Below are 23,196 nucleotides of genomic sequence, written 5' to 3' on the forward strand. Positions count from 1 at the left end.
CAGCCACATATCATACATTTTCTTGACACGAATAAACCCATATGTGCAGAAAAAGTCCAGCTTGCAATTGAAACCACGATGAGACAAAACAATCACTTGGGGCCTTTACACGCTATCTGCTGCAGATGATTCCCAAACGCATCGCTGCGAAGCAATAAAAACGCACCCTCGTGTATTATTTGTATTATTTTGCTCATAATTTCCTCCCAAACGGTCCAGAGGATAACAAAAACAAACTGTCGCTGTGCCGGGCTAGGGCAAAGGAGTGTGAGAGATGGAGAGGTGGTGGTCTTTATCGTGCGTGTGTAAGCGGGGGGTTGCTCTGAGTAAATGACTTTGACATGAGTGGAAGCAGGCTTTTTCCATCAAGCCCGGCCCTGGATACCACACACAGCGCGCCAGTGTCAGCTTACCGCCCCGGGCCAGAGCCGGTCCCATGGGCCCCGCGTTCATTAGAGAGAGAAAAGCGAAATTAGGCGAGCGGGCGTCGACAGTTTCCTCCCCTATGGAGACATCACACACAGATTTGTCCAACATGATGGAGTTATATATCCCATAAAGGTAATATCAACATCCTTGCTGCGACGGAGATCATTAAAGGAAGAAACACAAGTTGTGTGGGTGTTGCAGAGGTTTTTGGATAGGTTGTGCATGCTTGTCCTTATATGTATTAGGCTTCATTTAAGGTACATTTTAATTGCGTCTTTTTTTTGTCCTGTAGGCCCACGATGAAGATGTTTGGATGAGATTAAACATTCACTATCAGTGGAAACCTTTTCAGAAAAAAGCTTCCCAATTCTACGTTTTATTTTGCAAATATGTGCGTGCACGTGATTGCAGAATCAATCTCTTTAAGTTTAGATATAGCCTGGAAAGTTTCCCAAACAATACCAGCAACAATAATAACCTTTTGCACTTTGCACAACAAAGGACGTGCGGATAAAATCATTTTTCATCCATGACACACAGAGCAGCTTAACGGCCCCAGAAATTTCCTGCAACATCAAAACTTATGACCCCCGCCGAGATCAGGATGCCTCGGCTCGCAGAGGGAATCTTTGTTCTGGGAGCGCTTTGAAGACGGCTGCTTTTACGCACGGAGACTATATGAGTTCCTAATTTAGCCTTTTGGAAATATTGAGTGATCTTAGGCCTCCACGAGAGCTATTCAGAGGTGTTTTTGATAGAGGAGGTTTGCCTTTGGAATCCCGGTTAGAGGCCTAAAGCCGACACAATAAGGCCTTGTGTTTGTTTTCATGTTTATCATTTTTAGAACATTTTGTGGAATTGCATACAATAATACTATATTTAAATGTAGTACGATATATAAACTAAATTCTAGTGATCCTCTATTTCTCATTACAAATAAATACATTAACTCATATTTAGAAGTTGTATTAAAAAAGTTCATACATAATACTAATAATTAGGCCTGTCTTAAATGCCCCATTATTTTTTGTCGTTCTTATATATTATACAGGCCTGTAATATACACCTAATTAATTAACAAAAACATTAACAAACACCGAGTTAAGCTCCTTTTTAACGGTTATTTAATTTGTTTCGTCTTTTTCTGTACTTCCTTTGGCGAGGTTGGGAGCTTTTGAGCTGCCTCTCCGGGACTGTGAGGTCAGGCGCGGTTCAGTCTGCCGGAGTGACACACTGTTTGGACTTCCTAACATTGTGCCTGCCTTAAAGCTTGGTTTCATAACACTGTGGGCCTTTTTCATACAAGCAGCCAGGCCTGAGTTCCTGCTCAGGCAACGTGGTGGTGTGGACTGAGTCAAAACTGGTTCAAATATAAATGCAGAAAAAGGAGTTTTATGAATGCGCTTCATTATCCAACTATGATGTTAATATTGGGATAGCCCTGCAGACAGGTGTGCTGTTCCGGTGTTTCACCTGCAGGTTGCAGCATTGTCCCTTAAACAGGAGCAGCTCTCACCTGTCACCTGTCAGCCTGCCGAGCACAGCTCCTGGTTTAAAGCCTCATCATGTACGTGTATCCATCAGGAGGGGCCCACGAGACGCAGAGAACGGGCCTTAGCAGTGTCAGTGCGTTACCAGAACATATGTTCAGATGACTGCAGTAAAAAACATAGGCATACAGGATATCTAGTTTGGAAATGTGCTGATTCATTTTTAATCCTGCATTAGAGGAACCCACAACTCCAACATTAACATTAACATTATACTTGAATTTTCTAATATAATATATTTTTAAATATATATAATTTATTGATGGAGGATATTTTATTTCGAATAATAATAAAACTTGCTATCCATGACATTTGAAATAATATATTTCTTTCAATTTGCATCAGTCTTAGAGCAGGTTATACTTTTTATGGTTTTATTATTGTTGTGGTATATAATGCTTGTTTAATTATTCTGCTAGTTACATGAATATCTTATAATAAGCATACATATCTTTAGGACAGCTCGGTTCGATGTTATTGACCTACAGAAAGGTGCACTCTAGAATAATCTGAGGTAGTTATAAAAATGAAATAACATAGATACGGATTTATGGAAGTGCTCTCTTTCCTAAATATAGAAATCAAACAGTTGTTTTTAATTGTTTTTTTAAAGGACAGATATCGTCGAGATTTAACATTAACAATGTCGCTTCACTGGAGCAGCAGGGTCTGGGGTCCGTTTCAGGACCGCGGAGAGCAACAACCTGCAGGACAGTGTGCGCAAATTGTTCAACATAATATTGCGTGTGCATGAATCTGAACACAAGACCTGCTAAAAAAATCAAGATAATATTTCTGTTTTGATGATTTAAAAGAAATGACAGGTTATGTATTTTATTTTGACTTACATTTTACACGTTTTACGTTGCATCACTTTGTCTTTTTAGGGGAGATACAGTTATGCATTGATCTCGACGTATAACTGATTACATGCTTTAACATTTTTTCAATATGTTTTAGTAAACAATGCATCCCCAATATTAAATCACACGAAAGTATAAAAAAAACGGGGAAAGTATTTTCTGTTCGTGTGCCTTTATTATTCAGTAGTTATTTTTTGATATTTAGCTATAACACTTCTTTTTATCAACTGGGAACCCTTTTTGTGCCAGATTAAATAAACAAAGCCTTAGGAAAATGTTTATTATATAACACTTGAGGCAAAAACGTTTCACTGCAACACTAATGTGAGTCTATGTTGGCTGTGGGCTTAACCCCCCAAAACATACCATAGTTATTGTAACAATAGTGTTTCTTATGTTTAGCCTTTATAATATTTTAAATTGTATTTGTTTGCTGTGTTTTTCTGCCTTGATTTCAACATGTTTATGTAAAGCAATATTTATAAATGCTACTTTGCAATTGCAATAATCTGTTCACTTGCCATAAAAGATACTGGAGTCAAAGCAAAAGACAATATAATTGTTTTGTTTAATTATTTTATTTTGACCAACAATCCCATTCTTTGTTTCCTTTCCAATTAAATCCAATGCAGGCCTTTCTCCTGTTGAACAGGTGTAATCCCCCCCCCCCCTGTACACCTGCCTATGATCTCACCCTTTCATCTCTGTAAAGAAGAACTCATTGAACATCATGGTCCCATTGTCTCACGTTTTTTATTCATAAAAATAACCAGACATGCATGAATCAATCTTAGGAAAAACATCAGGCATTTCCATGCTTTTCTAGTGCAGCCACGTGACTCTCATCGCAGCTCAGTCAATTATTTTATATATATACAACAATATTTTAAACAGCAGTTTATACAAAACATGAAAATATAAATAGATGAACAGTTTTACGTTTCACCATGGCGCTTGGTTGCCGTCATACAGTGGAAATGACCAAAGAACCATGGACACAAAAAGACACTCTTTAAACAACACACACACGCACACGCACTCACAATCACACTCACATGCACACACACACGCAGTGGAATGTCCTGCGATGACAGTAGCTATTAGCTAGTTACCACAATCCGTTATATTGACAACATGTTTGTTTCTCTCACTGCAGAAGGATTTACATTACAGACATACTCTCAAACAGTTACAGCACTGAAAGTTACGAGAGCCCACAAAGTGCACATCATGGATCGACACAGAGTCTGACAGCAGTCCACGTGCTTTATGAGAGCAGGGAGTCTATATGGAAACCTCGCGCCTTGTTGGGCATCCTGAGCGCATGCAGAGCGGCCTCAGGTGGTGTGTGCTGGAGGTATGTGAGTGTATCCCTGCCGGGCTCCGTGCTGCTATACGCCCCCTCCGACAGGTACTGTGCCGGGTAGCTCAGAGTGAAAGGCAGTATGTGTGCCCCTGGGGGCCAGTAAAGCCGGGGGGCGTGGGTCTGTGCATCCACGGTGCTATCCTCCCTCCGTTTGAAGGGTGTACTGAGGATGCTGTCAATGGCGAAGGAGCTGGAGAACTTGACCCCCACCCTCTCCTCCGCGGCAGGGAGGCGGGTGTCCTCGATCAGGATGTCCGGGCTCTCCCGCTCCTTCCCGGACCTCTTAGCGATGCGCTTCCTCCTGCGGCGGAACACCCCGTCCGCGAAGGTGTACTCGCTATGCGGGTTGAGCATCCAGTAGTTGTCCTTGCCCCAGGGCCTGGAGGGGTCCCGCAGCACTTTGAGGAAGCAGTCGTTCAGTGACAAGTTGTGGCGCACCGAGTTCCTCCAGCCGGTGTAGCTGCCGCGAAAAAACGGGAACTTCTTCATGAGATAGTCGTTGATCTCCGCCAGGGTGAGGCGGCCGCTGCTGGACTCCCGGATGGCCATGGCGATGAGGGCGATGTAGGAGTAAGGTGGCTTGGGTCTGCGGGTGTAGGGCTTCCCCTTGCTGCCTTCCCCGCTTGGGGCGACAGGTGCCGGGCTGTTGGCCACGAAGTCTCCGTCCGACCCCAGATCGTCCCCGGATAGAGGAGAAGGGATTCCCCCCTCTGCATCTATGCACAACTCCAGCGGCTTCTGCGCAAAGTGGTGTGCAGAGAAAACTTCAAGTTTCATTTTCTTCTCCAAAAAAAGATGATTGCTTCTCTTACGTCTCCTCCTTTAGAGTGTTCTCTGCTGAGCGGCAGAGCAGGTGTCCTGACAGCAGCAGCAGTGGCTCAGTGTACTTGTGTTGTAGAGGCTTGTCTTTATCGCTGGAGGCACCCTGAGCCTCAGTCTGGAGCAGAATTCAGATCTGTCTCCCGAGACACGCTTGTCTTGCTATAATATAATGCCTCCGCAAGGGACGGCCCACAGGCGGGGTTTCCAGCCCCAATCCATTGAAGCGATTGAGTGATTTAGTGTATGTTTACAATTGGACGCTACCGTGCCACGCCAGGGAGGGAGGGAGGGAGGAAAGAGAGAGGGCAGGTATGAAAAATAATTAGTCTGAAATGCAACCAGTGTCTATCTATTTATCTATCTTCCAACTTTCTATATCTATGTTTGTTTGTCTGTCTGTGTTTATTGTTCTAAAAAGTCGTTTGTCACAGATAATAATGTACACAGTAGCTTATGTAGCCTACATCAATGTTTCATAACAAAATACCTTTTCTTAAAGTAGATTTGCACTTTGGCTAGATTATTCACTAGTGTTCTTAGTTCCCCTTTTCCTGTCTGGATTACATTAAATTCTTGAGAAAGTCAAGCCTTTTTCCAGATCCAGTTTATATATTTTTACTTTTTACTCGCTCCTTATCAAAACCCTAGATTTTAGGTTATTTATTGGGGAAACAATATAGTTTTTGCGCACAAGAACAAAGCCTTCAGGACAGGTTGAACATATGAATAACATCAATAATTAATAATAAAAATTAAAAAAATCTAACAATGAAAGCAGACTAAATGGAACAATTGAGACAAATGTTATTGTTCACATCAACCTGCTGTTTCACCGGTGGAACGGGGAAGTAACGCTGAATCTGAAATAAAAGAGATGGGTTTGGACGAGTTCCACGGTATGAATGATATGTAACTCTCGGTTTGAGTAACAGGGCTGAGGAGGGAATGAAAAAAAAAAAGGATTGTTCAAGAGGTGATATAAAGTTCAGAGGACGACCACACCTGCGTGCAAAGAAACACTAGAGCAACAAAAGCCAAAACAGGCGACTCATAGCTGAACCGGTGATGCAAATAGGAAAGAGGGTGGGGGAGGGGATGGGCAGTGTCTGTCTCTCAAAACTTTTGGAAATATCTTACTTTGGAATGTAAAGGGGGATCTTTCCAAAGAATATTACTTTGTGGGGCTTTTTATGTAGATTATTTTTCTGAAAACACCATTGAATACTAATGATTTAAATGTATATTGTGAAGAAACAGTGGCATATCATAGTATAGTTGAAGAGTAGTCAGATAACTGAGAGTCAGGGCCTGAAGAAGAGATTTTGTGTTCCTAAAATCTTCTTTTTGCAGTGGAGGCTGGTGGTTATTTTTCCCATAAAGGCTGCAGTCTGATTACACTGACCTTGATGTCCCCTTTGAGCTGTTGAGTAACAAGTAACCAAGAAACTCAAAATCACCATGAACGAGGATCCCTTATTCCTTCCAAAATGCAATAAACATTCAGAGGGACTCAGTATCTTTTAAATACCTCTTAAAATGTTAAATACTGTATCTAGGTATTCATTAAATTCACATCAAGTGCTTGTTAAGTATTAGACGGACTGAGAGAAGGTCATGGCATATCCCACTTTTTCTGCCATCAGCAATGATACTACCATGTAAAAATGACTTTAACCTTCTTTTTGTGCCCTGCTGACCTTGGTCGTCTGCTTGCTTTCACTAATTTGCTTAAGCTAAAAGGCCAACAGCAAACTCTTTCACTGACGGACTCTGCAGCCATTTAAAAGGTTGAAAAAGCTAAAATTGGAAACAACTTAGTCTAGTTAAAAGAAAAGGCAAATATTGAACCAAAATGGTTATGAATAGACAGAGGAAAATTCAGGACCATCAGTCTATGTAAAGTTTGTCTTTGCTGTAACCCCAATTTGATTATATAAACTTCTGGACCTGATGACCAAATAATAAATTACACATAAAGTAAAGACATATCACATTTGTCTGCAGATGATTCATCAATTCTGTTCAATACGCTTATAAAGTAAACTGACGTTCCTGACACCTGTAAAGCAAATGTATGTTTGTCCCACTAACTCTTGTCCTGTCAACAGCCTTCAGCCAGTTGATGATGCAGAGCGAGGCTGGAGAGTTAACGTGAGTTATGAGCTTGGCCTCGGGCCAGTAATAATCATTAAACTGTCTTCTCCGGCACTCCTCCAATCTCAGCTTCTCGGACTTTGCTGAGACCTGAACAACTTACTGTACACATACTGCACCGGCATACACCTTGTTTATGAAAATATTTATAGTGACCCAGTGGTGAATTTCAGGAAATTCTGTTTAAACAGATCCACCTGAAAAAAAAGAAAGAATAAATTATGTGACAATAATCATATCATATATAACAAAAGGTCATTGTAAATTAGCCGTCTGTTTCTGACAGCACTGAGATATGAATCTATTTTTGGCACCCTCAACGGTTTGTGTGTCTACATGCTTACATTTTATCACCTAAATATCCCCTTGGGATAACATGACGGCAACGATTAAAGAGTATCCAAAACTGTTGGTGTGCGTGTGAGTGTGTGAAAGCAACCGAGTTTGGAGGATAAGTTGATTAATTACAGTGTACATTGCCCTCAAAGTCTGTTTTTCAAGTACTGTTAATCAAAGGCCTGATGACAGATGAGCTCTAAATAAACCAACAAGTATACAACATTAATCTGTCGGATGTCACTGTTCATCCCTGGAGTAAAGATGGAAGACATACTGAATGTGGGCTTGATTGTGATTTTTATCTGGAACAGTCAGTTTACCAAGGACATTACCAGTAGGGTCTTTGGTGTATTGTCCCTATACACGTCTGACACAATCCATCTAATGCCTTCTGATTAAAAAAAAGTAATTCAAAGTTTATTCTAGATCTTGGAAATACGATTGGCAAAACTAAAAGTCTACTTGCTAGCTTTTCCAATCGATTCCTAAACATATCACATGGTCCTTAATAGGAGATGGTGTTTTCTCAGTTGTCTTTTTAATGGAAGTGCCATAAGGAAATCATACCAGCAACAGATCAGTCGTCGATAACAACCTCGTCTTTAACAAAGTTACTTGCAGTCTTACACACGTGTTTAACATTCTAAATTGAATCTAAATGGAAAGGCAACACAACTCTTGATAAGGTTGAGGTAAACATCATGGTATTCATGGTATAGTTCAAAATATGTATGTTATGCTATTTACAGACACATACGTAATCTAAAAAAGGTCTATGTTGATGACTGATTTCTCGCAAGACACAAACACTGGTCTCCTGGGTAAAATTCCTGTGTATGTTTGACCCATCCATCTCAACCCCTCTTTCCGTGTGGACTTCTGCAGAGTTGTGATATTTCAAAAACAAAAGTAATCCATGAGAAACACATTCCCCTAGGAATGTAATTGACTGTTGTTTCATTGTATTCAAACATAATTATAAAGAGTATAAACACCCATTCTGAAGAGGACTGTGGGCTGTGTTTGAAATCTCTGGACAGAGGTTGTGGTTGGACCTTGAGTTAGGAGTGTTTCATACAGTATGTCAGCATACAAATGGAAAATACTAAATTCTTACTCTATTTTATAGGGTAAGGGTTGGTGATTGGATGGCCTTAAAGACCCAAGGAGCTACTGTATGTTCCTGATCAGTTTCTTCTGTTTTTGGACCGAGACATAGACATTTTTGTAGTTCTGGCTACTCAGATATAGGGATATTTTATCTTGATAGCTCTTGTAGGAGAGACAGAGGAATCTTAGTGTCCATTGTCAAAGTCTGTTTTTTGTAGCAGTGATGTAAAATATATGCAATGCTGAAATTTCGCTGTAAAATGATGGCGGGTCTTGGACATGCTATGCCCTCAGAACTGTTGGAGTACGGAGCCAGTTTCAATATCAGAAACTCTGCAGTTGTGACAGGAGAAAGGAAGTCATAAACCAAAGGTTGTCAGACATCCCTAAATCAGAATTTGAATTTGGAAACTGTTTCCCTATCTCAATGTTGCAGCAGCTGGAGAGTTGAAAACAAAATGTTTTTGTTGAAACTTAGAAGGACCACCGCTGTGAGCCTATATCCAGAGCTGAGGGAAACAGCGGCATGTGTGCTATCATTATCACCGCCACTGTACAACATTCTTAGAAGACACACTGGTGGTAGGTGTGCCTGCGTGTATTTTCTTCTTTGCAGAAGTGATAAGGCTGTATTGGATTTCAGGTACTCTGCCAAGACGTCTACACACACCTGCGCTGAAGTGATTTGGTGTGAAAGGCAGCACACCTGTTTTCAGTTTTAATCTTCCACATGGCAATTTGAAATCAGAAGTGGAAAGACAATTTCCCCACAGGGATCAGTAAAGTATCATATTATCGTGGATATGTTGGCTTATTTATTTACGTTGCATCATTTGAGAAGGTCCAGATCATCTTTTACCTTTAGGTTCTAATGTAAGAAGATATGTTTAATAAAGTTAAACGGCTTTGATTACAAGGTCATGGAGGTCAGAGAAGTCTCACACAGTAAGACCAGAAAAACACATCATGCTTATACAACCCGTTAATAGCTGTTTCTGCTCAAATTGGCACCTATGAGCCAGAGGAGAAATTTCTTTTAAGTGCTGACATGAGTGGAATTCCAGTAATGTAAATTCACTGGGTGAATCCTTTGCAGCTCCAAAAATAGCCCCACCTCTGTGGCGGTCTGCACTCACACGCTAACCCTTGTCTGCATGTCTCTGGATTGCATCTTACCTGTATCTCATCTTTGTTTTCTTTCTTGTCTATGAGTGAAGGGTGTCCAGCCCCCATGTCTTTGTATAAACAAAGTTCAGGCTGTGAGGAACGGCAACAAGAAGTGCTGCGTTGCTGAGATTCACAAGATTCCCTGCAACAGATTTAGCTTTGACAGAGGCTGCTGATAATCAGCATGCTTCATTTGCACAGGTAGGTACGGCAATGTGTCTACTTCACAGCCAACCTTAAAAATCAGACATTCCACATCAATTCCACTCATTCCTGCACTCGGCACAGTAGGCACCAGCACAGGGGTTTGTGTATGGGGGTGTATGTTTGTCTGCAGCTGTGCGTCTGCTCAGGTGTGGGTGTGAAAGTGTGGGAGATTACGCATTTGCTTCGGCTAAATAGAAGAGTAAGACGCATACATTCCATCTAGTTTATTCTTCGAGAAGTGATTACTGTAATTACTCAACAATGCTGCCTTCCATGCGTTTGCCGCCTGCTTTGTTGCGTGTCTGCAGAATCATACCTTTGTGTTTTGGAAGATAAATGGTGGGGGGGCGCCTCGTCCATGTAATCAGAGGCACACCTGAACACTTAACAGCGACTAACAAATAGTTCCCACAAACTTCTTTGATACGTCAAGCAAGAACTTTGTATTGAATGCACTAAACAACTGTTGCATGAAGCATACATGTTTTTATTGTTGGATACCCAGTACACTCAAATACAGTGTACGCAGTGACACAAATATTTTCATGAGCTATGTGATGAGCATAAATCTTGGCTGCTTCTTGTCAACGATTAATAAATAAAATCTGACAAAACTAAGCGCCATATCCTGCAGTCAGTTGGCAACCGCATGTTGCTATTTTGGGTTACCCTGCATTCTTACCTGAGGTGCTCACACCCTGCTAGACCAACAGAGAGAAAAAAAAATAGATAAAAATAAACGGAGGCAACAGGGTGTAATTAAAGCAATTAAGGAAATAACTGAAGTACAGGTGAAGCACAGGTGAAAGCAGCCTGGCACTGCCAGTACCTAGAACTCATGCAATGGTAGTGATGTCATTCCATGTCCCCCATTGAATTGTATTGCTTTGGTATGCAATACACCTCCTACATGAGCGTGCAAAGATTTTCTTACTGTTATATTTTATATTTCAAATGCATCTACAGGAGCATTTGAAAGGGCTCCAAAGTGCAAGTCTTATTATTTCCCCAATGGTCAGCCCAAAGACCCAGCTAGTGGGCTTAAGTGCAGCTCTGTGTGGCAAAAGAGCTCTTCTGGTTCCTCAGTTACATTTTTGACCCAAAGGTTGCTTCTGGTGAAACCAAATGTCTTTCTTCGACACTAAAATACACCTTTTCTTAACCTAACTGCCAATTTGTTAGGCTCAAGGTTTACCCTTTTAAATAAGTTGTTCTCTGGTCCCCTCATACCAATTGCGCATGTACACTTTTTTTCCTCAATTGAACCCCTAGACCCCCCAGTGCCCTCTGGTGAGACAAAGCTCCCCTCGGGTCAACATTAAGCACTAATCACGTGGGCTTGGCAGCCACAACGTCTGAACTTATTGAGCAAACCTGAATCCCAACCCCAATGGAAGAGGAACACCAGATGGTCACGCCATTTCATCTGAGCATTTTGCTTACCCTACCCCTAGACAATTTGTCTACTTTGTGGTCATATACTTCTGCCGACTTTTATCTTTGACATTGCACACCTGAACACCTTTGTTGACTTCGAACAGATTGTCCAAAAACCTGCGATCAGATGGTGGTCTGCCGTATAGAGAAACCCAAAACATAAGGCCATCAAGAGTGAAGCAGACCTCAGTGCACCCCTTAATCCTGCCTGTAAAATGTTACTGTTAATGCGTGTCTGTCAATGAACCTCCGCCATGCGGGCAGCACAGGCTCAATACCTGCCCCCACTATCGTCCAATTCGGCTCTTCACACGCTAGAGTCCCCTTGCATGCCGAGCTGGGAGGCTGGGAGGGCGTTTAGAAGCTGGGCGGGTGAGGGGTGGATAAAGAAGAAAAAGGAGCAACGATTGATCTTAGCCATAGACACCTCGCTTTATCGCTGCAGCTGATACGACCTACCTCTATTCAGCAGTGCTGTAGGCTGTTTTTGTGTAATCATAAACACAGGGCCAAATCTGTACCTGCGCTGCACTGTTTACCTGGCAGCCGTTCAGCCCTTTTCTGTCTAAACTTGAAATAGGATCCAAACACTCTACTCACGCATAGAGGTTTGCACGAGATGTTTCGCCTGCCTCTCAACCTACCGCGGGGCTCCGTAGTGCTATTTTTGCACCGTCTGAACCTTAACTGCCTCTTTTATTTCTTTGATTGAAAGGTGGAACATCTAGCTCGGGGGCTTTAACTGCAAACATAGCAGTGATTTTGAGCAGTTACCAAGGAGATATAACCACAGACAACCCCAACAAACCTATCCCTGATTGACAACATTAGTCTCTGGGTTATATTTAGATCCCCTTTTTCTCACGTTAAAAAACAAGTTAACTGTTTCCAACCAAACCAAGGTTAACTGTTTCCAACCAAACCAAAGTTAACTGTTTCTAACCAAACCAAAGTTAACTGTTTCTAACCAAACCAAAGTTAACTGTTTCTAACCAAACCAAAGTTAACTGTTTCTAACCAAACCAAAGTTAACTGTTTCTAACCAAACCAAGGTTAACTGTTTCTAACCAAACCAAAGTTAACTATTTCTAACCAAACCAAAGTTAACTGTTTCTAACCAAACCAAGGTTAACTGTTTCTAACCAAACCAAGGTTAACTGTTTCTAACCAAACCAAGGTTAACTGTTTCTAACCAAACCAAGGTTAACTGTTTCTGACCAAACCAAGGTTAACTGTTTCTAACCAAACCAAGGTTAACTGTTTCTAACCAAACCAAGGTTAACTGTTTCTAACCAAACCAAGGTTAACTGTTTCTGACCAAACCAAGGTTAACTGTTTCTAACCAAACCAAGGTTAACTGTTTCTAACCAAACCAAAGTTAACTGTTTCTAACCAAACCAAGGTTAACTGTTTCTAACCAAACCAAGGTTAACTGTTTCTAACCAAACCAAGGTTAACTGTTTCTGACCAAACCAAGGTTAACTGTTTCTAACCAAACCAAGGTTAACTGTTTCTAACCAAACCAAGGTTAACTGTTTCTAACCAAACCAAAGTTAACTGTTTCTAACCAAACCAAGGTTAACTGTTTCTAACCAAACCAAGGTTAACTGTTTCTAACCAAACCAAGGTTAACTGTTTCTAACCAAACCAAGGTTAACTATTTCTAACCAAACCAAAGTTAACTGTTTCTAACCAAACCAAAGTTAACTGTTTCTAACCAAACCAAGGTTAACTGTTTCTAACCAAACCAAGGTTAACTGTTTCTAACCAAACCAAGGTTAACTGTTTCTGACCAAACCAAGGTTAACTGTTTCTAACCAAACCAAGGTTAACTGTTTCTGACCAAACCAAGGTTAACTGTTTCTAACCAAATCAAAGTTAACTGTTTCTAACCAAACCAAGGTTAACTGTTTCTAACCAAACCAAAGTTAACTGTTTCTAACCAAACCAAGGTTAACTGTTTCTGACCAAACCAAGGTTAACTGTTTCTAACCAAACCAAGGTTAACTGTTTCTAACCAAACCAAAGTTAACTGTTTCTAACCAAACCAAGGTTAACTGTTTCTAACCAAACCAAGGTTAACTGTTTCTAACCAAACCAAAGTTAACTGTTTCTAACCAAACCAAGGTTAACTGTTTCTGACCAAACCAAGGTTAACTGTTTCTAACCAAACCAAGGTTAACTGTTTCTAACCAAACCAAGGTTAACTGTTTCTAACCAAACCAAAGTTAACTGTTTCTAACCAAACCAAGGTTAACTGTTTCTAACCAAACCAAGGTTAACTGTTTCTAACCAAACCAAAGGTAACTGTTTCTAAAAACGGCTATCCTAGGCCTTTATCCTGGACATTTTTGGCTTTTTTAAACCATTTTGCTTGTTATTAAACACAATTTTAAGTACATGACTAAGAATGTAACATGAAGCAGAACATCTTTTAAACTTTTGCCATAAGGGCCAATCCTTTTTTAATCAAAATTTAGATTTCTACGGATTTTTAATGGGGTTTTATAGGCTTTTCTCTGAGATATTTCAGTAATGGAGAATTTTAAAGGGGCACTGTACCACATTTCTATATAGCCCCTTTAACAGGGTACAAAATACATTAACATGTTTTTACTTTTGAGTGGGAAAAGTTTAAATTGGCGTTCAATCCTGGGGCAGATGACTGCAGTTGTCACAGGTATTAATTTAGACAGCTGACAGATTTAAATGTGAATTTGAAGAAATAGTTTAGTATTTAACATTTACATGCAGAAAAAAAGCTCCATATAGTGTTGAATCAAAACCTCAACGTTTTGAAAGCAAGTACCCCTTATGTTTCTGATCTCTGTAGACCTTCCATGGCTCACTGCAGGGGCCATTAAACCCGGGCTCCTGGGCAGATGTTACTGTTTGTAGTATGGCTATTAGATATTGATCCGGTGATAATTTGTAAATTATTATCATTAGGAATCGGAAGTTTGATTGGGAAAAAAAGGTCTAATCTCCTCCAGCTGGCTGTTTGGTTATAATGTGTCCTTCCTCCGCTCCGGCATTGATTCAATGGAGCAAACAGCAGCTGCCGGGCTGCACAGCAAACCCCAGCACCCATATAAGATCATATAAAATGTTAGATAGAAAAATATCCAACAATGTTGTGTAATAGACAGTCTATTGTCACCCATGCAAAAGTATTCAGAATCAGAAATCAGAAATTAGAAATCAGAAATCAGAAAACATCGTTTCTTAGTCCCACACCAGGAATTATATTGTATTACATTTTTATGTATTCATGTATGTGTTTACTTTTGGATTGCATTGGCGTTCTATGGCAAGGAGGGAAATGCAGAAAACTGGAAACATTGAAATGTTGACTTTAATGAAATGTATTATGTCAACATCATACACAAAATAATATAATTTTTTATTGAAACTGAATATTATTGAACATGAGGGCTATCCATCGAACATATACGTTTTCATCAGTTTGGATAGATGCCACCCATGTGTAAGCTGCCAATAATTAGCAGTTTTTGGACACATTTTTTCAGCACAATCTCCCACTCTTGTGTTTGATATGGAAATAAATGGCCTTGAATGTGTCTATACTCTCCCCCTGCATGCCAGAGAAACAGGTTTGGCCATTGGGACAGCCAGGTGGATGGAAGGGAGGGAAACTGCAGCACCTGCTAGATGACTGGGATTGGTGGTTAGCTGCCTGCTTACGCTGGAAATACAGGATTAAAATGCAACAGTGGTATTGTTTGTTTTCAACTCAAAGGACCCTAACCTGTGAACGTCTCGCTGTTTTTGCAGTTCCAGTGCTGAGACGAGAACATTTCCCTGAGGTGTTATAAGACGTATAAATAGAATCACAGCTCAGTGAATGGTGAACGCCTCTGCTACACACAAGTCCAATGATCTATAGCTGCTTTAAAAAAGAACAAAAAATTCTGGCTCCCCCACCGCTCTAATTGAACTTTCTGTGAAAGGCGTTTTGAGAAAACAGTCAGTAACTATTTATACAGCTACACACCTGACCAGGCATATATCCAAAGAAAAGGTGAATTTGAACCCAGCCCTTGCGTGCCTCTCCTGCGCAGACACCTGATTAATTACAGTGTGGCCGTTAAGGCGAAGAAAAACTAGCTGATGAAAAGTCATCGAGTCTGCAGGCTCAACCTGCCCAAACAGCATCATGCGTGTTAGCTTGTAAAACTCTCCATTCCGCCCTCACTCCATGTGTTTTATTCTCATACACCCCCCCTCGCCTCCCACCTCTGCTCCGGGCCCATTCGTGCAGACGAGGTAAAACATCTCCCTCGCTGTGTCAGAGCCCCGCAGGTGGGCCCCGCGTGCTCAGGTAGATAATATCACTGTTACTATAGACTGTGTTTGGGTTAGCTCAAAAACACTTTTCACGGCAGCAGCAAAACAAAGTGCTGTGTGGTGCGTGATAAGAGCGGGAGCTGCTCCCTACAAATTAACCTGTGGAAACATTTTGGCCTCGCACGAAACACACACACGTAAAACCTGCTCCTTCTTTTTTTTTACATAAGTTTACATGATGTTCCTCTGGGAGCATGAAACAAATCTAGAGATTCTAGAGATTTACGAGACATCTCTTATATGTAATCCACCAAAGGACTAATGTTAATCCAAAACAGTGAAATAAGCCTTTAATGTCGTGGTGGTTATGTTACCGGATCGAGCTGCCTTATATCCACATTGAAAGCATTGGAATGATTGGAGGAGTCACTCTGCTTCTAATCTGCATACTGCTTGTGCTGGAGACTTTATAAATGGACTTTCTTTAAACAAAAGAGGCATGAATAGCTTGAATGTGCTCAGGGCCAGAAGCTGGGATGGCTTCCATAAACAGATCACCCAGGTGGTCCATGTGCAAGGGAGGGAACGGAGCTCTAGTTCAGAGGCCTGCTGCTGCAATCACAAACCTGGATCTTCTTATTGCAGGAGCTTCCTTAATGTCTCAGTAAAGGCCAGAACTTCTGTTGATGTGAACTGATTCATATTTAAAGCTGTCTGGCAAATAAAAACCGTGTTCCATAAAGAAATTAAAGAAGACTGAAACACAACAATGTAGCTGTTGCTTACAGATCCCTCTAGTGTAACATTGCATATGAGTACCCTGTTTGGAGTCCCCTTAGCTGTGATATATTGAGAAAATAACACAAACTGTCCTTAGCTATTGATAAAGTATACCAATAATGCAACATTAGAGCTATGTGTTAGCTTTTCTGGTCTGAATCCTCGAAATACAACAACAACAACAACAATCTGTATCTGTTTATCTGATAAAAAAAAGAAAAATGCCAGAAGTTATATTTGAGATATATCACTGAAATTGTTTATCCATTACAAAGCTTTGCATCTTTGCTGCAATAGAATGCAACAATATTGGTATTCCTATTGCTACAAATATGTTGTTCATTTGACTTTAAACATGCTCTATACATGCTTGGACTTGCATAAATGGTTGTGCCAATGCCAAAACAACTCAAAACAAAGGCACCTCCACACCCAACAAACAATACAATACGATTCGTAATTGCAAACGGAAAAATCAGAAGAAACTGAAAATGAAGATCATAGACTCTCATTTTTTGGTTTTTACTAAGCACAATGTCATATTTCTAAAACATCCACTCCTCATACGCCTCTGCTCCTGTGTTTCTTTGTGCTTCGAAGTTTTCATTGTAAGCTGCTGGGCCACACCATAACGGCTCAATATTTTGTGGTTGGAAAAACACATTCGTCACACCTACACACACTTACGTCAAGTGACGGGTGTATTCCTCATCTTCGAGACAGGTAAGGGATCAAACCAACAATACCAGACACCTGTCTGCTTTATGCAATGTTTAGATAGCATTTTACATAACTAACGTGTTTTTTTGTGGACCCTTTTATCGTGGGTTGAGATTGATGCATGACTGACATTGACCTAGGGCTTTGTTGTCCGTCCCCTATCTTGTTTCTTATCAAATTGACCCAAGTTATTGTGGGGGGAGGGGGGTCCATGGTTTATGTACAATGTGCATGACAGATCACCTGTCACATGGTCATTTACTCAACAAGTCCAAACATACTTAAGCTATTAGCTGCTCGCCCCCGTATTTTTCTGAAGGATTAGCATGAAATAGGAGGAAACAGTGACTGACAATCTGGGACTCTGAGGGTAACCCAACTAGTGTTTCACAATGCTTAATAGTGTCAGGTAATAGCTGTGAGTCATCGTTGAGAGTATGCCATCGCGTGTGTGTGGATCAGTTGGGTTTAGTGTGTGTGGGCGCTATTAAAAAAAAAAACTGGTTCTTCTGAAATTGTATCTGTGCAGATATCAATAGCACAGGGATCACCAGATGCAAGGGGTTCCCTCAACAGTCATAAACAAAGCTCATGTTGATTTCCTGGCTTTTGTTCAGTGCTGGGTTTGGCATTTCATTTTGCCCTATAATGCTTGTATGATTCAAAACTCACTTTACTCATATATGGGTTTGGAGGTGAGGAAATGTTTGTCTGTGGCCGCAAACGTTTCTGTTATTGTTTTGTTCTTCAAGTTAGGTCCCTGAGTGAAGCTCTAAAAATAACACAACGTCCATAATTATGGTTTAGACCTAAAACCCTACTCCTCCTATTCTCCTACTTTAACACCTGTGCTGATTTATGGTGTGTGTACGTGTGTGTGATTTTACACAAGACCGCAGTCTGTGATGCTCATCAAACCAACAGCCTTAAAACTCGATGGAAACTTTGGCTGATGGCATGAAGTTGTGGCCTTTAATAACAATTGTGAGTTTATTTATGGCACAACTATTGTGTTGTCATGTGAGGTGTGGCACTGTGTCTAAATTGTCACCTCTCATAATTCTTCTGAATGCCTCAGGCCTTGTTGACAGTAAATTGGGTACCTCCCTTTGTACATGGTATGTCGTACACTGTGAACACACATGCAGTGTGTGAATGGCAGCAGGATATCGCCTTTAATCACACACTGCTGCTGTGCCCTCACTGGAAGTGGCAATAGTTGACCATCCAGGTACTCATAGGGCACTACACTTTGCCATACCTCGCATTGGGACGTGTTTAAGTACCCAAAACAACAAGTGTAAATGCAGAAGTGCGTGATTTGAGACACAACATATATTTCTTTGCAGCCACGGATGCTAGCAGCTCTGTGATGTTTTTAAAAAATTTTTATCATGCAATCATGCTTACACTGACAATGTTAACATGTTATTTCATCAGTATTGTTTAACAGGTAAACATCTGAATGAGATTAAATCCTCTTTTACAAGTGAGAACTAGACATGGCATGGCAGCATCTAACAGATTATAGGATGACCAGCAACAATAGGTTTAATTATAATGCCACTGAAAACCAGTGGAGTATCCCCACAGGGACCTTGAAGTGTTCACAGACTCTTCTGCTTCTGCTTGTCTTTGTCATACAGTTGAAGTATTCTGTTTTTCATAGCCTTGTTTGTTCTACTTAGAGTGCAGAACTATAGTAGCCATGCATCTACAGTATATTGTACGGATACATTCAATATTTGCAAAATGACATTACAATTGATTGTTGTATTTTGCAGAATCATCCAAAATCAACATTTGGCACAGTGTTGTTATTTTCCTGTATACAAACTTCTCAAAAAGTTATGCGAATGCCAAAATGAGACAATAGATCACATACACTGCCCGGTAAAAAAAAAAAAAAGTCACAAGCCTGTGGGGGCAGTGCTATGATCTGGGGTTGCTGCAGTTGGTCTGGTCTAGGTTCAGCAACATTATGTGCCCAAAGAGTGAGGTCAGCTGACTACCTGAATATACTGAATGACCAGGTTATTCCATCAATGGATTTTTTCTTCCCTGATGGCACGGGCATGTTCCAAGATGACAATGCCAGGATCCATCGGGCTCAAATTGTGAAAGAGCGGTTCAGGGAGCATGAGACATCATTTTCACACATGGATTGGCCCCCACAGAGTCCAGACCTGAACCTGATTGAGAATGTTTGGGATGTGCTGGAGAAGACTTTGCGCAGTGGTCCGAATCTCCCGTCATCAATACAAGATCTTGGCGAAAAATTAATGCAAGACAGAAATAAATGTTGTGACATTGCAGAAGCTTGTGGAAATGATGCCACAGCGAATGCGTGCCGTAATCAAAGCTAAAGGCGGTCCAACGAATATTAGAGTGTGACCGTTTTTTTGGCCAGGCAGTGTACTGTGTCTTTAAAACGTATTCGTTCTCAGCTCGATTGTAAACTGCCATTTTAACATGCACGCAACCAATGCAGAAGAAAGTTTTTTTTTAAATGCATTTGAGATTTTAGATTCATCCATCCATCCATCTTCTCCCGCTTTTCCGTCAGGGTCGCGGAGGTAACAGCTCCAGCAGAGAGCCCCAAACTTTCCTTTCCCTGGCCACATCAACCAGCTCTGACTGGGGGATTCCAAGGCGCTCCCAGGCCAGCGAAGAGATATAATCCCTCCACCTGGTCCTAGGTCTACCCCTCGGTCTCTTCCCAGCTGGACGTGCCTGGAACACCTCCCTAGGGAGGCGCCCAGGTGGCATCCTCACTAGGTGCTCGAACCACCTCAACTGGCTCCTTTCAACGTGAAGGAGCAGCGGTTCTACTCCGAGTCCCTCCCGGATGACTGAACTTCTCACCTTATCCCTAAGGGAGATACCAGCCACCCTGCGGAGAAATCCCATTTCGGCCGCTTGTATCCGCGATCTCGTTCTTTCGGTCATGACCCATCCTTCATGACCATAGGTGAGGGTAGGAACGAAGATGGCCCGGTAGACAGAGAGCTTTGCCTTCTGGCTCAGCTCTCTTTTCGTCACAACGGTGCGGTAAAGCAGCTGTAGTACCTCTCCCGCTGCTCCGATTCTCCGGCCCATCTCACGCTCCATTGTTCCCTCACTCGAGAACAAGACCCCGAGATACTTGAACTCCTTCACTTGGGGTAAGGCTTCATTCCCTACCTGGAGTGGACAGTCCATCGGTTTCCTGCTGAGAACCATGGCCTCAGATTTGGAGGTGCTGATCCTCATCCCAGCCGCTTCACACTCGGCCGCGAACCGAACCAGTGAGTGCTGAAGGTCACAGACCGATGAAGCCATTAGGACCACATCATCTGCAAAAAGCAGTGGTGCAATCCTTAGCCCACCGAACTGCAAACTCCCCTCCCCCACGACTACGCCTCGAAATCCTGTCCATGAATATCACAAACAGGATTGGTGACAAAGCGCAGCCCTGGCGGAGGCCAACCCTCACCGGAAATCAGTCCGACGTGCTGCCGAGGACCCGGACACAGCTCTCGCTTTGGGAGTACAGAGATTGGATGGCCCTGAGCAGAGACCCCCTCACCCCATACTCCCGCAGCACCTCCCACAGTATCTCCCTGGGAACCCGGTCATACGCCTTCTCCAAATCCACAAAGCACATGTAGACCGGATGAGCGTACTCCCAGGCCCCCTCCAGGATCCTTGCGAGAGTGAAAAGCTGGTCCGTCGTTCCACGACCAGGACGAAAACCGCATTGTTCCTCTTCAATCTGAGGTTCGACAATCGGCTGGACCCTCCTTTCCAGCACCTTAGAGTAAACTTTCCCGGGGAGGCTGAGTAATGTGATGCCTCTGTAATTGGCATACACCCTCTGATCCCCCTTTTTAAAGAGAGGAACCACCACCCCGGTCTGCCACTCCTTCGGTACTGTTTCCGACTTCCACGCAATGTTGACGAGACGTGTCAACCATGACAGTCCCTCAACACCCAGAGCCTTCAGCATTTCTGGGCGGATCTCATCCACCCCCGGGGCTTTGCCACTGTGGAGCTGTTTAACTACCTCAGTGACTTCCCCCCGTGAGATTGGAATTGATCCCCCTTCATACTCCAGCTCCGCCTCTAACATAGAGTGCGGATTTGTCGGATTCAGAAGTTCCTCAAAGTGTTCCTTCCACCGCCCTAACACACTATCAGTTGAGGTCAACAGCGCCCCATCCTTACTGTACACAGCTTGGATGGTACCCTGCTTCCTCCTCCTGAGGTGTCAGACGGTTTTCCAGAACAACTTTGGTGCCGACCGAAAGTCCTTCTCCATGACTTCTCCGAACTTCTCCCACACCCGCTGCTTTGCGTCGGCCACGGCTGAGGCTGCTGCCCTTCGGGCCTGCAACTGCGTCAGGAGTACCCAGGGATAACGTATCCCGGAAGGCCTCCTTCTTCAGTCGGACGGCTTCCCTGACCACCGGTGTCCACCACGAGGTTCGAGGGTTACCGCCCCTTGAGGCACCTAAGACCTTGAGACCACAGCTCCCTGCCGCAGCTTCGGCAATAGAGGCTTTGAACACCGCCCACTCTGGTTCAATGTCCCCAGCCTCCACAGGGATGCCTGAAAAGCTCCGCCGGAGGTGTGAGTTGAAGGCCTCCTGGACATGGGACTCCTCCAGACGTTCCCAGTTCACCCGCACTACACGTTTGGGCTTACCAGGTCTGTCCAGAGGCTTTCCCCGCCACTCGACCCAACTCACCACCAGATGGTGATCAGTTGACAACTCCGCCCCTCTCTTCACCCGAGTGTCCAAAACATGCGGCCTCAGGTCCGATGATACGATACAAAATTGATCATGGACCTTCTGCCTAGGGTACCATGACTAGCACAGAAGTCCAGTAGCAAACCACCACTCCGGTTCAGATCAGGGGGGCCGTTCCTCCCAATCACGCCCCTCCAAGTGTCTCCATCATTGCCCACGTGTGCGTTGAAGTCTCCCAGCAAGACTAAGGAGTCCCCTTCAGGAGCCCCATACAGGACTTCTTTCAGGGTCTCCAAGGAGGCCGAATACTCTGAACTGCTGTTTGGTGCATAAGCACACACAACAGTCAGAGTTTTCCACCCCATGACCCGCAGGCGTAGGGAGGCGACCCTCTCGTCCACTGGGGTAAACTCCAACAAAGCGGCACTCAACCGGGGGCTTGTGAGTATCCCCACAACCGCTCGGCGCCTCACACCTTGGGCAACTCCGGAGAAGAATAGAGTCCAACCCTTATCCAGAAGTAGGGTTCCAGAGCCGACGCTGTGCGTAGAGGTGAGCCCCACCAGATCCAACTGGTAACGCTCCACCTCCCGCACAAGCTCCGGCTCCTTCCCCCCCAGAGAGGTGACATTCCACGTCCCCAAAGCCAACTTCTGTCGCCTGAGTCTGGTTCTGTCGAGAGCCTCTGCTTTCACTGCCACCCTTCTGGCAGCGCACCCGACCCCATCGTTATTTCCCGTAGGTGGTGGGCCCGCGGGACGGAGAAGCGGAGGTGTTGCCCACGTTGCTTTTTCGGGCTGTGCCCGGCCGGGCTCCGTGGCAAGCCCGGCCACCAGACGCTCGGTGGCGAGTCCTCCTTCTGGGCCTGGCTCCAGAAGGGGACCCCGGGCTTCCTCCGGGCCGGGTATCCTCGCTTCCAATTGTGTTATATTAGATATATTAGATTTTAGATTCAGACTTTAGTATTTTTATTTGACAGTTGTGTTGATGTGGTTTGGAGTGTGAGAATATATAGGCACAGATTCAGATGCACAATCATGCTTAAAATCCCAGGGTTCCTCCAGGTACATTTTTCTAGGAAAAGATTTGTATCAAAATTCCTCGTATTCAACCCTGTTCCAATGCAAACTGTAGTAGAAACAAAAACAATGTTTTTAAAATGCATCTGTGGCAGTCCATCTACATGTATTTGCTAATTAAATGTAACCCCT

General features: G+C 43.0%; 1 protein-coding gene across 1 annotated transcript; it reads right to left on the reverse strand.

Moving 5' to 3' along the window:
* Positions 1 to 3,576: 3,576 nt before the first annotated feature.
* LOC134869113 (forkhead box protein Q1-like) lies at positions 3,577 to 5,181 on the reverse strand. The gene has a single exon (XM_063890543.1). The coding sequence runs from the start codon at positions 4,983 to 4,985 to the stop codon at positions 4,110 to 4,112; it is 876 nt and encodes a 291-aa protein (XP_063746613.1). The 5' UTR covers positions 4,986 to 5,181; the 3' UTR covers positions 3,577 to 4,109.
* Positions 5,182 to 23,196: the final 18,015 nt, after the last annotated feature.

This window comes from Eleginops maclovinus, chromosome 9 (assembly GCF_036324505.1).
Source record: "Eleginops maclovinus isolate JMC-PN-2008 ecotype Puerto Natales chromosome 9, JC_Emac_rtc_rv5, whole genome shotgun sequence".
Classification (NCBI taxonomy): Eukaryota; Metazoa; Chordata; class Actinopteri; order Perciformes; family Eleginopidae; genus Eleginops; species Eleginops maclovinus.